General features: G+C 35.1%; 1 protein-coding gene across 4 annotated transcripts in view; it reads left to right on the forward strand.

Moving 5' to 3' along the window:
* The window catches only part of STXBP5L (syntaxin binding protein 5L), a 374,922-nt gene that overhangs the window by 171,960 nt on the left and 186,800 nt on the right, over positions 1 to 16,162 (forward strand). For all 4 annotated transcript variants that reach the window (XM_066240760.1, XM_066240762.1, XM_066240761.1 and 1 more), the window contains exons 11-14: positions 1,973 to 2,127; positions 6,104 to 6,176; positions 11,587 to 11,734; positions 12,652 to 12,719. In XM_066240760.1, the coding sequence (XP_066096857.1) occupies positions 1,973 to 2,127; positions 6,104 to 6,176; positions 11,587 to 11,734; positions 12,652 to 12,719 (444 nt within the window). The remainder of the gene's footprint in view (positions 1 to 1,972; positions 2,128 to 6,103; positions 6,177 to 11,586; positions 11,735 to 12,651; positions 12,720 to 16,162) is intronic.

Below are 16,162 nucleotides of genomic sequence, written 5' to 3' on the forward strand. Positions count from 1 at the left end.
TGTTATTTAAACTCATTAATAAAATGAGGACAATACTTATGAGGATTTACTGTGATAATTAAATATCTAATGCAATTATCTATGAGTGGTTCCCTGAGCATTTTCCTGAGTAAATCACTTTATATTTAATCATTCAGTAGTTTACAAAGAAATGCATATATAATTAAGTTTACACCTAGTGTTTTCTGATACAGGGTCATAATGTGAGTAAATATTGCTGTCTTTTAATATTAAAAAGAATATCTTTTCCAAAGTGCTTACAAAAAAGAGGGAAAATATTCCCTGGCTAGATAGCCAGGTTGGTTTGAGTGTTGTTCTGAAGCACAGAGGTTGCCAGTTTGGTCCCTGGTCAGGGAACATACAGAAACATTGATTTTTCTGTCTCTCTCTCTCTAAAAATTAATAAAAAAAATTTTAAAAGAGGGAGAATAAATCACTTCTTATCTATTTTAGATTAGTAGTAGGAGATGAGAGTAAATTCACTCACTTTTACATGGAACAAATAGGTAGTTATGGCCTTTATTAATATTTGAAGCAGACATTAAGGTCAATATATATGAAAAGATACTATGTTCTCCAAGTCATGACCCCTGTTACAAACAAAACAACCAACAAAGGTACAAAATCCCATATTCATATCATAAATGATTTTTAAATATGGACAAATATTATTTATAATATAAGTACATAGTTTATAGAAAGAACAAAGGTGTTTCTTAATACCACTATTTAGAGGTTAGTAATTTATTATGCCAAATTACTGGGGAATGAGTAACTCAAGTCAACTGATATGAAGCTCAGGGAAAATAAATTAGAGCCATTTTGCTTTTATAGCTGACAACTCAAATATTTATTTCAAAACATTACAACAGAATTATAAGTAAAAATTAGTACATGTATTTTATATGTAGGTTTTGATGGCCACTTTAAAAGTTTTGTTTTGTTTTGTTACATAGCCAGCATAAAATTAGCAACTGTCCCATTGGTAGTGTTTGGTACTATGTACAGTACAGAATGGAAGAGAAAGAGAAATCTTATAGAGTGATTTCTAGAAATAAGTAGATCTGTCAGTTTAGCAGATGGATGGAAGTGAATTATTTAGAGAAATACATATTCTCAAAGAACTTGGTACAATAAAAGTCTAGCTCTTTTTAAAATATTTTTAAAGAAGACTATTTTCAGTCTGGTATTTACTTACTGAAATAATTTATAGCATCACTTATTTCCTTTTATATACATATACTAGAAATATAGGTATTTGAGAAAAGTGAAAAATTATGAAGGTATTTCATAACTTTCTAATAGCTATATCTTACAGTCATCTCAGTCCCACTCTGTAATCTAATTGTATCTTGCAACTGAGAATAAAAATATTGAAGTTAATTTTACAAGTTAAATAAAGCTGGCTAGAACTAAGTAAAGTTGAGAATAAGATTACACATATTTTCTTGTGAACTATTTTTCCTTTGCTCATTAGTTTTCTTCATCTTTTTATCATAACCCCTTCCCCACAGAAGTTTTATTAGGTAGAATTTTCATGTGACCTGCCATTCTGGGTCTGCTGCTGTCACATTTTATTTCATATTGAAATTTTCTTCTTTTTTCTTTTAAGGATTTTGGGCCCCATGTTCAAACTGGTTAATGTGATGAACTAACATAGCCTATATTCTGATGGTAGTGATTTAAAGTTTGGGAACCAACTATCAGTATATGTGAATATGTCTTTTTGACTCAGTGAACACCTCCACCTCTCTCCTACCTCACTGCCTTTCCCTCCTGCAGTGACCTCAACATGTTAAGAAAAATAGAAATGGTAGAATAGTAAATTTTGGGGTGAGATACAATATTTTGGAAAGCCTTTTGTTCTGTGTAATTACTTTGTATAAACTCTCCACTAAGTCTGTTAATGGCTCCTGTGACATTGTGTCATCTTAAATGACTTCTCAGTCTTATTAACTTTTTTCCTATGTAGTGAACCATTTATAATATTTTCTGGTGGACTGTCTTATGACAAAGCTTGCAGAAGACCAAGCTTAACCATCATGCATGGAAAAGCCATTACAGTACTTGAAATGGATCATCCTATTGTTGAATTTCTAACTTTATGTGACACACCCTATCCAAATGGTAAGTAACTAAATGAAACTCTTAGTATTGAAAGTAATTTTTGAAATTAGTTCCTAACAAAATTAAGCTTAAGTATTTTTAGTTTTGGCAGCTGACATCCACTGTGGTCCAACACTGTGAGCTACAGGTGCGGGAGCAGGTTCTGTAACTGTACCTACTTGATGAACTGGAAGTAAGCAGACGTAATGCAGCAGTGCTGGAGTTTCAGGTTCAATGTCAGGTAAGTGCTTTAAACTTTGATAAGGATGGTGGAAGCTGAGCTGGGAGGGTCTTAGAGGGGTCCAGGGTGAAATCACTTGGGGAAACTGAGGTCTCCTAATAGCCTCTCCTAGACCAGCTCCACCCATCCCATTCCAAAGCCAATCAAAGTTAAAGCACTTACCTAATATCAGTGATCTGTAACCCTGGTGGTGCTGCATCCATTTCACATCTGGCTTTGCTTCAGATGCAACTGCGGCACCTCTGCTTACTCTGGGATTGCTGATGTGTGGTTAGTGATTTATCACAATTCTGGGAGTAATTGTCAGAAGAGTCTTTGAGAGAAAAGATGCTTATATATTTTTACCATTCCAAATATAAAAACCTTTTATAAACAAAAACTAATCTAAACTATATGTGAATTGTATAATGAATCTAATGACAATGAAATATTTTAATGATGAATCTAAACATTTAAAAGGGTGAAACTATAGAAAGGGAACTAGGAGTATATGATTAAAACAACAGTGTATATATACATTACCACATTTTCAAGAGGGACTTGGAGAATATTTGGGTCTATGATTTAGCTCTGCCATTTACAAGCTATGTGACCTTGGGTAAGTAACTTTACCTTTATGAGTTTCATTGATCATTTGTAGAAAGAGAATAATTATATTGATTCCAAATGATAACTGAAGGGCTAAAGTGAATGTAAATTATAAACTATGAAGACAAATAGTGAGTTTTATCATGCATATTTATTTTTTAAATTCTTTAGTTTTATATTTAAAAGATGGGTTGATAGGAGATACCAGTCAATGTGGCACTTTATTTCTAGAGTTGCTGGGGACAGACGAATTACCTGTGTTGTTAATCAACAAATATTTATTGAATGTTTCTATGGCCTCAATACTGTAAGAAGCTGTTGAGAATACAGGTGAAGTATGAAACTGATCTCTGATGTCAAACTATATAAAATCTGGTCAGATGAAGGAAATAATTATGACAAATTTTAAAAATATGACATTTCAAGTACTGAGTTATATGGGTCAGAGTTTTTAAAGTGTATTAATTTAAGGCTAATCAGTTGACTGAAATATTCATGCAGAGCTTTGAGGAAAAAGTAGAATTTAGATAGGCTTTGAAGAATGATTTGGGCCTTGAAAAAGGATATTGAGTAAAGGTTTTAGAAATTGTGAGCTTTGTTCGCATAAGGTCAATTTAGAGAAAAAAATCAAAAGCCTTTGGAGATATTTGGAAATAAGGGAGCTACAGAGGAATTCTGAGAAAATACAAAGATGAAAGAAAGCAGTGTTTTTAGTAAGATTTGCCCTAAAGGAGTGTGTGGCTTTGAAGAGAGAGAGAGACACTGAAATCTACAAAATTCCAGATTCCAGCTGGGAGGCTTTGTGATAATGTGCTTTAAAATGGTAGATCTGAAACAGAGTACTGCCTATAGCAATGAAGAGGAAAACCCGCTGAAGTTGTTCAACAATTATATTAGGAGTAACGTGATAGGCGAGGCAAAGATAGTATTTTAAAAATAGTAGTTTCATATGCAGTAAGTAATGTTTTTAGAAGGAGAGAAAGATAAATCTGATTATGGAGTTGTTTAAAGAACAGAAAATAAGAGGAGAAAATCTTTAATATTTATTTGTGAACATCAGAATATAGATGTCCTTCGAAGTTATAAGAATGAATGATAAAGAAACAAAGAAAGAACAGAGGACCAAAAACTTACTTTACTAAAATGCCTCCAATTAAAGAGCCTAGAGAAAGATGTGTGTGCCAGTAATGAAATGCTCAAAATGTGTGGTTGCAGAGATAAAACTGGTTTGTGTATTTGTATATAAATTTCTGTACAGCAGTAGGAACGTTAGGACAACTTCTAGTGATGTTAAATAAATTACAAATGTATTGTAACCGAGTCTAATCACTTCCAAGCCACATACATGTATGTCTGTTTTCCAAAGAAGTGGTAATGAGGGTGGAACTTTTCATTTATCCGGGACTAGGAGAAATAGTTTTATTTTACTCAGTAAAGTATAAATGGTCTTTATTATTATTAACTATTTCTAATTAAAACAATACATTAAAAATGCCAGAAACATACCCTACAATACATAACAGTATATAATTAAAACTTTCTCTATGCCCTTCCAGAGGCAACCACTATTACTAAATTTCTTATGTAGTTCCCCCCCCCCCAAAAAAAATCTATGCTTTCCAATAGATGATTTTTCTTAAAAGGGGAGAGAAGAAAAAGAGGAAACAAGTAGCATAAAACCCCAGTGTTCTTCCAGCTGAAAATCAAAACAAATAAGCAAACAAAAACAAACCAGAAGAATTGAAATAATGTTGAAAAATAGCTTTAATAGATAAGGAAGAAGGGGAAAGAAGCTGAAGCTCAGTTTAAGCACAGTTTGAATAGCAAACACATGAGGGCATGCTGTCATATAGATATGCACATGCAAACAATGGCATGCTCTTTTTGAGTTTGCAAGTTTGAGGATTTCTTTTTTCTCTCGTAGCATGTGATTTTTGAATAGGTTCTACAGCTTCTCTGGACTGGAAGGACTGTGAAGGCCATCTGTTTCAGTTTCCCATTCAAAACTTGAATACTGTGAACAAAATTACTGCCAAATGATTGTTGAATTTAGGATTAAATACCTCTTAAACTGACGAGTAGAAACCATGGGTATAATGAAACCAGGATCGAATTTAGAGTCAGACATTCTGGATTAAAGTTTCAGCTCAATTACTTACTAGCTTTGTGAACTCGTCCCAATCTTGTAACAGTTTTGGATCTCAGTATTCCCTATGAAATAGAAAAACAGTAATACCTGCTCTAGCTATTGAGAAATATCGTGTATATAAAATGTTTTTGTGAATACTTCTTCTTTAAATAGAGGATAACACCTTAATTGTGGCTTTCCCTTTAGTCCTTTGTTGTAGATGAAAAGCAATGTCTTCCCTGACCACTACAACTAAATTGGTGCTCCCACACCAACCACAAGTCATTTCTTATACCATTATCCATATTATTTTTTCATAGCTCATATTACTTTCAGAATTAATCTTATTTGTTTCCTTGTTCATGGTCTGTATACATGCCCAGAATGTAAACTCAATGAGAACATGGACCTTGACAATCTCATATGTCCTTTATTCTTATAGTTTCTGGAACATATTGAAGAAAGAAAGGAAGGAAGGGAGAAAGGGAGAGTTGGATTTTAAGAACTTGAAAATCCTAGATTATCTTTAGATTCTCTGCTCTTTTGAGTTAAATACCATTGGGCACATAGTAGGCAATCTTTAAATACACGTTAATTACATTGAATTGAAAGTAAATATTTTGGTATGAGTGTTGCTCTCATAAGGACATGAATACGTAACTATTTCTTTAGTATATCTCCTTATAAGCATGAAATTAAATAACTTTTACGGAAGAATAAGATAAATGTGAGATGGAGATGACAGACTCTCCTGAAATAAACTGTTACTATCACTGCCTCATTACTTTTGAGATATATTTAACTCTATGCTATGCAAACTTTTTCCTTGCTCCCTGTAACCATCTTAAACATGAAGTTTGAGAAATACAATATATTACTTATTTATTTATAAATGTGCTTTTGGTACTTCTTACTTTGGCTCATAATTTGGTGTTCTCAAATAATTTAAATAACATTTGTACAGCAGATAAAGGAAATGTAAGTTTGGCGATTTTATAAATGTGAAATATGAAATCTTTCTCATTGTTTTTAACTTGTAGAATTTCAAGAACCCTATGCCGTTGTAGTACTTCTGGAGAAAGATCTCATTGTGGTTGACCTGACACAAAGCAAGTAAGTTATCCATGTTCAGAAAAACACTATTTTTAAAATCAACTCATTACAGTTAAAATACTGGAGGACATTATAAATGACATTAGAGTTTTTAGATGGTAAATATTTTTTATGTGGAGGATTATTTAGATAGAATTACAGAAATGTAATTTAGTTCAATAACAAAATCTGAACTGAAAAAAGTTAAGAGAACACTAAGAAAATAAATATTTTAAAGCACCTAATTTTTGGAGTATTAGAACAAACAAAATGGATCATATACCTACTGTTTTCTTAAGCAAAAGCAACTATTATGAAAACTTGTTTAATGCATTTATTATGTGGCCATCTGCTAAGCTATTGACTAAAGGAAAATGATGCATGATAAAAGTATTATTGGACTATTTCAGCAGTCAATACAAAAGAGCAGGAGTTTGGGGGAAGATAAGAGGGAGGCCTTCTTTTTCTTTTCATTATGTTGTGAGCAATGAGAACAAATAGAAAATATTGCTGTAAGAATGGTTAATGCTTTCCACTCCTTTACAAGGACAATAAAACATAGACTTAAAATTGATAAACATTGTCTTCCATGTTACACATATTTGTTAGAAATAATGATAGGCCTAAAACTGATTTTCCCTCATTCTATAACCTGGACCCACTGATCATCTTTCAGCCTCTTATATTTGTAGAACTTTCATATATTTCTCACTCCTCACTCCTCTGCATGAATTTCTCTTCCTTTTTCTCCTTGTTACTATCTTGTTCATAAGAATCTCAAGTCAGATATCATTTCTTGTTAAAAAGTCTATTGTTATGTATATAATTTGGTCAAATATCCTATTAAGGGCCATCTCTTATGTTTCACTTCTTCACAGCTTTTGACAAAGATTAAAATTTCCATTTGTTATTGTTTTTAAGATTGTCTCCCTGCCAGACTGTAGGCCTCATGAAGATGGGGTTTTGTCTCCTCATGGAGTATGTTTTCAATAAATTTTTTTATAATTTTATTTTTTTAATGGGGCGACATCAATAAATCAGGATACATATATTCAAAGATAACATGTCCAGGTTATTTTGTCGTTCAATTATGTTGCATACCCATCACCCAAAGTCAGATTGTCCTCTGTCACCTTCTATCTAGTTTTCTTTGTGCCCCTCCACCTCCCCCTTTCCTTCTCCTCCTCCCCCCTCCCCAGTAACCACCACACTCTTATCAATGTCTCTTAGTCTCACTCTTATGTCCCACCTATGTATGGAATAATGCAGTTCCTGGTTTTTTCTGATTTACTTATTTCACTTTGTATAATGTTATCAAGATCCCACCATTTTGCTGTAAATGATCCAATGTCATCATTTCTTATGGCTGAGTAGTATTCTATAGTGTATATGTGCCACATCTTCTTTATCCAGTCATCAAGCCTTTCTATATGCCAACAATGAAACATTTGAGAACAAACTCAGAAGAATAATCCCCTTCACTATTGCAACAAAAAAAATAAAATGCCTAGGAATAAACATAACAAAGAATGTAAAGGACTTATATAATGAAAACTATAAACCATTGTTAAGGGAAATCAAAAAAGACATAATGAGATGGAAGAATATTCCTTGTTCTTGGTTAGGAAAAATAAATATAATCAAGATGGCCATATTACCCAAAGCAATATACAAATTTAATGCAATTCCCATCAAAATTCCAATGACTTTTTTTTTAAATAGAGCAAAAAATCATCAGATTTATATGGAACTATAAAAAAACCCAAATAGCCAAAGCAATCCTAAAGAAAAAGAATGAAGCTGGGGGCATTACAATACCTGACTTCAAACTATATTATAGGGCCACGACAATCAAAACAGCATGGTATTGGCAGAAAAATAGACACTCAGACCAATGGATCAATAAATTTTTGTTTAAAAAAATTACAGTCTGAGTTCTGCTTTCTATGTACTTTGTTAATGTAAAAGCCAAAGTTGTTCTTTATGCCAGTTTATGGCATATATTTTAATATTTTGATAGGGATGTAGGATTTGGGCTGTAAAAATCATTATAGCTGAATTTTGCCTAGCCACTGTTAAACTTGCTTAAAATTTGTGCCTCTTCCTCTAAGTTCTAGTATCGGGTTTTTTAAATGTCTCTTCTGATCTCATTCGTATTCAGTTCTCCCCGTGCCCTATTTGTCGGTTCCTCATACCTTGTTTAATTGTCTAACATCCTCCAAGGACCAATATACTTTAATATTCACTTTCTTCAGTATAGATGTATTTATTTTTTTTGTTTTAAACTTTCAAGTTCTTTTTTAATATTGTGAGTGGATAAAATATGTTTGTAATGATAATTCTTCTAAGCTCAGACAGTAGGCCAGGAACACATTTATGGATTCTGAGGATGATGTGTACTGTAAATCTTTGACTGGGATAAGTGGACACTCTGGCCAAAATTTAAAAAGAGAGAGAGAGAGAGATAGAGAGAGAGAGAGAGAGAGAGAGAGAGGTGAACAGAGATATAAGACAAAGGCAAATGAGATTTCTCTTATATCTTAGCAATACTGAGATGGAAATCTTATTTAAATGCAGTATACTGTGCTTTAGAAGAGGCTTTGGTTCAGCTCCCAAATCTCAATTGCTTGATGCAGTCTTCTATGATAATATGCAGGTGTCTTCTTAAACAACAAAACTTTGTTGAAGTTCTCATTTACTTTATTGAGAATCCCTATAACTGCTGTTGTGAGCTTTGTATTACTTGATTTAATTTTATTCAGTTCTTTTTCTGTAGATTTCTCCTGTTCTTTTATTTGTAACATGTTTCTTTTTCTCCACATTTTGGCTCCCTCTCTGTGTTTGTTCCTATGAATTAGCTAAATCTGCTCTGTCCCCCAGTTTTGGTGTGGTGGCCCTACGTAGTAAGGATCCTGTGCGGCCCAGTGGCACAGTTTTCCTGATCATCCAATCTGGGTGCTCCAGGAGTGTATCTTGTGTTGGTTATATGTTCCCTTTTGGTGAAGTTAAATCTTTTTTTTTTTTTTTTTGTATTTTTCTGAAGTGAGAAGCAGGGAGCCAGAGAGACAGACTCCCACATGCACCCGACCAAGATCCACCTGACAAGTCCACCAGGGGGCGATGCTCTGTCCATGTAGGGCATTGCTCTGGTTGTAACCAGAGCCATTCAGGCGCCTGAGGTGGAGGCCATAGGGTCATTCTCAGAGCCTTGGCTGTGGGAGGGGAAGAGAGAGAGATAGAGAGAAAGGAGATAGGGAAGGGTGGAGAAGCAGATGAGTGCTTCTCCTGTGTGCCCTGGCCAGGAATTGAACCCTGGATTTCCACACGCCAGGCCGACGCTCTACCGCTGAGCCAACCGGCCGGGGGTGAAGTTAAATCTTGATTACTGTTGGCCCCTTAGGCTGGCTCCAGTGAGTATTGGCCACTTATCACAATACACGAGGTGCTATGCAGGGACTTACCCAAGAGGTAGAATTTTTCTCAGCTGAGATTGGTATCTGCTGAGACTTCTCCTTGGATGTGCCACTTGTAGAGATAATTGTATAGTGTTCCGTTCTGGTCTGAAACCTGCTACTGGGTGTATTTGTTCTGGGGCTTCTTAGGAGGGACTTTGATGTGCATCAATGTTAACTGCTGCCTGGTACCAGCCCAGGAATAACTGTTAGTAGCTATAATCTAAGGTTGGTAGCTGCCTTTGCTGGGCCTGAGTCGGTGTGGGAAGGACCAAGCTACAAACTGATGCCAGCTGACACCAGTGCCAGGCCTATGGCAGATCAGCAGAAGGCCCAGGGCACCCTAAGACTTGCCAGCTGTATGCAGTGCTCAACCACTGAAAGGACCTTAGATGGTACTGCATGCCGGAGTGTCTCAGGTATCACTGGGGTGGGGCCAAGGTGTACATCAGGTTGATATTGGCACCAGCGCAGGGTCTGATGTCACTCAACCTAAGTTTCAGGGTACACCAAGGCCAACTGCAACCCACCTGGGGCCTGCAGACCTTTGAGGTGGGACACAGTCTCAGGGATTTTCTCAGGGAGAGCTAGTAGAATTTATTAGGAGAATGCATATTAAGATTTGGACATGTGGAGGGAAGGCTTAATACAAGGAAAAAGGCACTTGTTGTTAGCACAGAAAGCTCCTCATCATCCTGAAGCCATGCAGCTGTTTCTCCCTGTGTGTCTCTGGCACTCTCTGAGTTTGACAGCAATTCTTCAAGGGTTTTTAAAGACAGACTGCAATGCAGACCCAGGCTGGTTGCCACTGACTGGAGCCTTAGGCTGTATGTGAATTGGATAGGGTACAGTCTCAGGGAGTTGTCAGGGTGGAGCTGACGTAGCTTATCAGAGCTATGCCGTGTGGGTGGAAGACCCAGCCCAGGAAAGATGGTGTCCGAGGGCCATCCTGAAGGAGGGCTCAACACAGAAACACTGGTGTCAGTTCCTTCAGTCCTTTTCCCAAAGCCACACAACTCAGTCTCTCCCTGTATAGCTCTTGTCCCTCCACCTGAATCCAGGTTGAGTGCCAGTGAGCAAGAGTTTGTGTGTTGTCCCTATAAGAGAACGCCTGAATTTCCAGCAGTCTCCTGTCCCATGTGGGTGGATGGAAGCCTTGTTGATTTTCACTGCCAAATGTTATATGGGCTCCTCTTCCTGGCACTGGTGTTCAGGGCTGGGTAGCATGGTGTGGGGCTGAAACCCTTCATTTCTCAGGGGAAACCTCTGCAACTGAAGATCCCTCTGAATCCTCAATTGCCACACGTAGGAGCAGGGCCAGTTTGTTTTGTGTGCCCACCCCATTTACCAGCCTCTATGTGTCTTCTTCTGAATATCTTTACGTATAGGATTTCTGTTCAGCTAGTCTTCAGATGGTTATCCAGGTGGGTTATTCTATAATTTAGTTATAATTTTGATGTGGTAATGGTAGGAGATGAGTGTAGTTTCCACCTTCTCTGCCATTTTGACTGGAACATTAGGAAATGTACTGCATCCACGAGTCTGCAACTCACTCTGTTCTCTTGTTTACACAGGGATTATCTTAAAAATGGTATAAGCACACACATCTTTCCATTACTCCTGCAAAAAACAAACACAAAACACTCATATATTATCTCCCTTTGAAAAACATGTCAAATTCACTAAGCTATTTTAGTACTTATATGTATGTTATATAAATATTTAGATAAAAGTGACATCACTGTGGAATTTTTTAATTATGAAAAGAAAATTCATTTATACAAGTAAAATTCTACCAATATTGTTGGTAGATAAATATTTTTAAAAGGATGTTGTTATTCTTATGATTCTTGTTTTATGATGCTTAAAAACAATGAAATGAAATGTATAATTAATATATAGAAGATTTTAGGGTTTGTTTTTATAAAAGTTATTTTATATTTGGAAAATGAACCTAATATATTTTGTTCATCTATTAGTTTTCCAATCTTTGAAAATCCATATCCCATGGACATTCACGAATCACCAGTTACATGCACAGCCTACTTTGCTGATTGCCCACCAGATTTGATTCTGGTGCTCTATGCTATAGGAGCAAAGCATAAAAAACAAGGATACAGTAATAAGGTAAAACTAACAATTAAAAATACATTGTCTTGTATTCATATTTATATCATGTGTGACACTTTTTTGTTATATTTTTTTCTGACTTTCTATGAAAGTAGAGTTGAATTAAATTCTTTGAAGTCACAAGCTGGAATCAATAAAAGATATAGTCTCTGGAATTTAAATTTCCTGAATGCTACATAGCTTTAAACCTACAGGAATATAAATTTCTTATATAATATGCATACAATTATATACTAAGATATACTTATCTAGCATATGTATTTATATACTAAGTATATTTTTAAAGTAACAGATTTGAATGATAAGATGTAACTTTTAATTATTTTGGATGAAAGATTATATTTTAAGAAATTCAGGTGAACTCTTTTTAGTTAATTATCTCTTATCAATCAATGGCTAACAATACATAATTATCAAAAGTCATTTGTTAAATTACTTTTTGGAATTCCATTTTATTGTATTTAATCACAAGATTCAAATACTTATAATTGTACTAAACCATCTATTATGACTTCTATTATTTGTACAGGACTATTGGGAGGGACAGCTCCAGGGGAGGCACAACTTACATAGTCTTCTGTGTTAAACAGCACCACAATAGTTTGGCAGTACACAGATTATATGGCAAATATAGCAGCATTGTATTTGTATGACTGAAATACTTCTTTGACTTTTTAATATAAATGGTAATTTTTGTTAAAATCTATATTTTTAAAGGTGATGAAATTATATATTTGGAATTGTTTGCTGAAAGAATTAAAATATAGCCACATACTTCATCCTCTATTACTTTACAGCTACTGACTGCTAAGAAAAATATTTACCCTTATTTTAAAATATTTTTACTTAAAATGTTTAAGGTACTCAAATTTTAAAAATAAACTTAAAAAATTCTTCCTGAATAATATATTTAGGAGTGGCCAATCAGTGGAGGAGCTTGGAACCTTGGAACTCAAACATATCCAGAAATTATTATTACTGGGTAAGTGGGATGTGATTTGCAAATTTATCAATTCATCATCAAAAATATTTCATTTAATTTTTACAATTTTCCATACAGGGTGCCCTCTGGTTATGACACAGTTCCGTTTCTACAACAGTAACATAACCCGAATTTTGGTGTAAGTCAAAACAAACCCTTGCCTAACACAAATGGATCACTTGTGCTTTTAACAGTTCAAAATGGTGTATGTAATCGTACTGGGGGACGCCAAATCCCTCACTCATATGCAGTGTTATTGAGTATTTTCTCGCTGTGTGCAACCAAACTACATAGTTCACCCATGTAGTCTGTATGTATGACACTAACCATTAATGGCATAAGCTGAAACACTCACGTCTCAATTTTTTTAAGTTTTTATAGCAGTGAGAATCGTAAACTCAAAATATCATATGTCAAGACTGTCATAACCCAGGGATCCCCTGTAATTATGTTGTAGGCCAAGTGACAGTTTAAGTAAAAGTAAAAATATACAACACAAATTCTATCCAAAGATTATAACTTTGGTGGAAGATAGAATGAAACCACTGAAAACAGAGACATACAGTAGAAAATAATTAAGTGTAGATTTTAAGAGTAGGAGAAAATCAGAGAAAGAAAAATCCTGAGAGACTGGCCAAGGGAGAATTCCTGTGGAAATCATAGATTGTTAACCTTAGAAATGTTTCAAAATTAATAGCACCAGAAGTGTTGCCACTTTCTGTAGCAATCTAATTGATGCTCTAATATTTGGAATGAAAATAGAGATGTAACAACAAATAAAGATGAGATTGAAAAGATAACAAGGTGTACTGCTGATGGGACAATAGAGTAGATGCACTTTTCCCTATTCTTCCCACTGAATACAACTAAAACCCCTAAGTACCATATATTACGCAAACATATGATGACTGGAAAAGATGGAGATAAGTCAGACTGCCAAAGTCTCCAAGTCCTAAGGAATGACATATTGGTAAGTTTCCTGGGTTTTCTTTTTGCTTCACATATCCCAAAATTGGAGCTGAAGAAGTTGGCAACCTGGGTCTGCCAATGGGCACAGACAAACAAAAAATACCAACAAAAGCTACTTCTCTCTAGCCAAATGATGAGGAAAGGGGTAGCCTATTGAGAAAGAATTTTTAGAAAATAATCTCTCTACTCTAGCTAACCTCTACAGAAAAAAACGTATTGCCCCATCCCAAACGACTCAAGCAAAGGCAGATTGGGGAGCCTAAATTTTCACCCTCATTAGGCTGTAAAATAGTGCCTCAACTTTCTCCTGAGTGGAGTATCATTTTCTCATACTGAACAAAAGCTGAGTAAGAAGCTGGGACTTTTAACTCTGCTGGGTGATGATGAAACCTATTACCTGTGGTATCAGAAGAAATCATATGGGGAGCCAGAATACCCACCACTGCCATATACTCTACCTTTTATAGCAGTGGAAATACAGTTAATAAGGAGAGAAAAATGAGGCTTAAAATATATATATATATATATATATATATATATATATATATATATATGGAAATAATGGCTGAAAACTTTCAAAATTTGGTAGAATACATGAATCTATAGATTCCAGAACTGAATGAACCACAAGAAATCTACAACAAGTCACATAATAGTCAAGCCTCTGAACACTAAAAACCAAGAAAAATAATTATAAAAACAGCATAAGAGAAATGGCAACTTACCTATATGGAAAAACCGATGTGAATGATGGTGACTTTCTCATAAGAAAATGTGGAGGCCAGAAGGAAACCTGAATCTTTTTCAAGTGCTTCCAGGAAAAACAAACAAACAAACAAACAAAAAACCTGGCAACTCAGAATGCTATACCCAGCAAAAATAATATTCAGGAATTAACTAAAACTCAATACATTCTCAGAAGGAAACAAAGAATTTTGTCAACATCATACCTACCCTAAAAGAATGGCAAGAGGAAGTTCTCTAAACAGAAAGCAAATAATATAAGAAGGAACCTTGGAATATCGAAAAGGAAAAAAAACTGGTAAACAAAAATATGGGTAAATACATTAGGCTTTTTCTCTCTTGAGTTTTTAAAGTTATTTTTGATGATAGAATAAAATATTATAGGTATGTTGTCTAATGTGTTTCCATATTTGTATGGAGAAATATTTAAGACAATATTTAAATGGGAGAAGGCAAAGTAATGTAAAGGGAGGTAAGGTTTTGATACTCCCTTGAAATGATAGTGTGATAACACCAGTGGATTGTGACAAGTCGCCATACTGTAAACTATTTTTTTAAAAAAATGCAAACATACTCTCAGAAACACAACACATCAGAATAGATGTACTAAAATAGTTCAGTTAACCCATAGAAAGGCACTAAAAAGAACAGGGGGGAAAAATGACAAACTATGCCATAACATACCCATGATTAAATTAAGTATAGGCCCTGGCCAGGTAGCTCCATTGGTCCGAGTGTCGTCCCAATATTTCCAGGGTTGTAGGTTCATCCCTGGTCAGGGCACATACAAGAATCAGTCAATGAATGCATAAATATGTGGAAAAACAAACTGATCTCTTTCTCTCTATCTGTCTCTCTTTTTTTCTTTCTTTCTATCTCTCCCTCTCTGCCTCCTCTTGTATTTAAAAAAAAAAGACAAATAACTGTAGATACTTTAAACACACCAATTCAAATTCAAAGATTGGAAGAGTGGATTACAAACAATGACTTAACTATATACTGTTTATAATACATTCACTTCAAATATAATAGTATGGCAAGGTTGAGAGAAAGGAATTGAAAAATGCTCTATAAAAGAATTGGGCCCTGGCTGGTTGGTTCAGTGGATAGAGCATCTGCCCAGCATACGGACATCCCTGGTTTGATTCCCAGTAAGGGCACACAGGAGAAGCAACCATCTGCTTCTTTGCCCCTTTTCTCTCTCTTCCCTTCCCACAGCCAGTGGCTCAGTTGGTTTGAGCATCAGCCCTGGGTGCTGAGGATAGCTTGTGGTCCAGTCATCAGCCTCAGGAGCTAAAAATAACTTGGTTAATTCGAGCATCATCCTCAAATGGGAATGTTGCTGGGTGGATCTTGGTCTGGGCGCATGTTGGAGTCTGTCTCACTATCTCCCCTCCTCTCATGTAAAAAAAAAAAAAGGAAGAAGTGGAATGGATACAGGAACAGACTGATGTTTCTGTCTCTCCCATCCTCACTCTCTAAAATTATTAAACCTTTTTTTAAAGAGTGGAATAGACTTTTTTAAAAAATTAACTCACAAAAAATAGAATTAAAATTTAAAAAATCAACTCACAAAGATCTCTCCTTGCTTTCTCCTTATTAATATACTTTTGAGAGGCAGTTTGGTCACTGAATGTGACTTTTTCCAGAAATGGTTTATCTTGAGCCCAACTCCTGAGTAAAGATCGGGTCAGAGGCATAGGAGATGGTGCCCTCATCATTCCTAGGTA

This window comes from Saccopteryx bilineata, chromosome 8 (assembly GCF_036850765.1).
Source record: "Saccopteryx bilineata isolate mSacBil1 chromosome 8, mSacBil1_pri_phased_curated, whole genome shotgun sequence".
NCBI classification, from domain to species: domain Eukaryota; kingdom Metazoa; phylum Chordata; class Mammalia; order Chiroptera; family Emballonuridae; genus Saccopteryx; species Saccopteryx bilineata.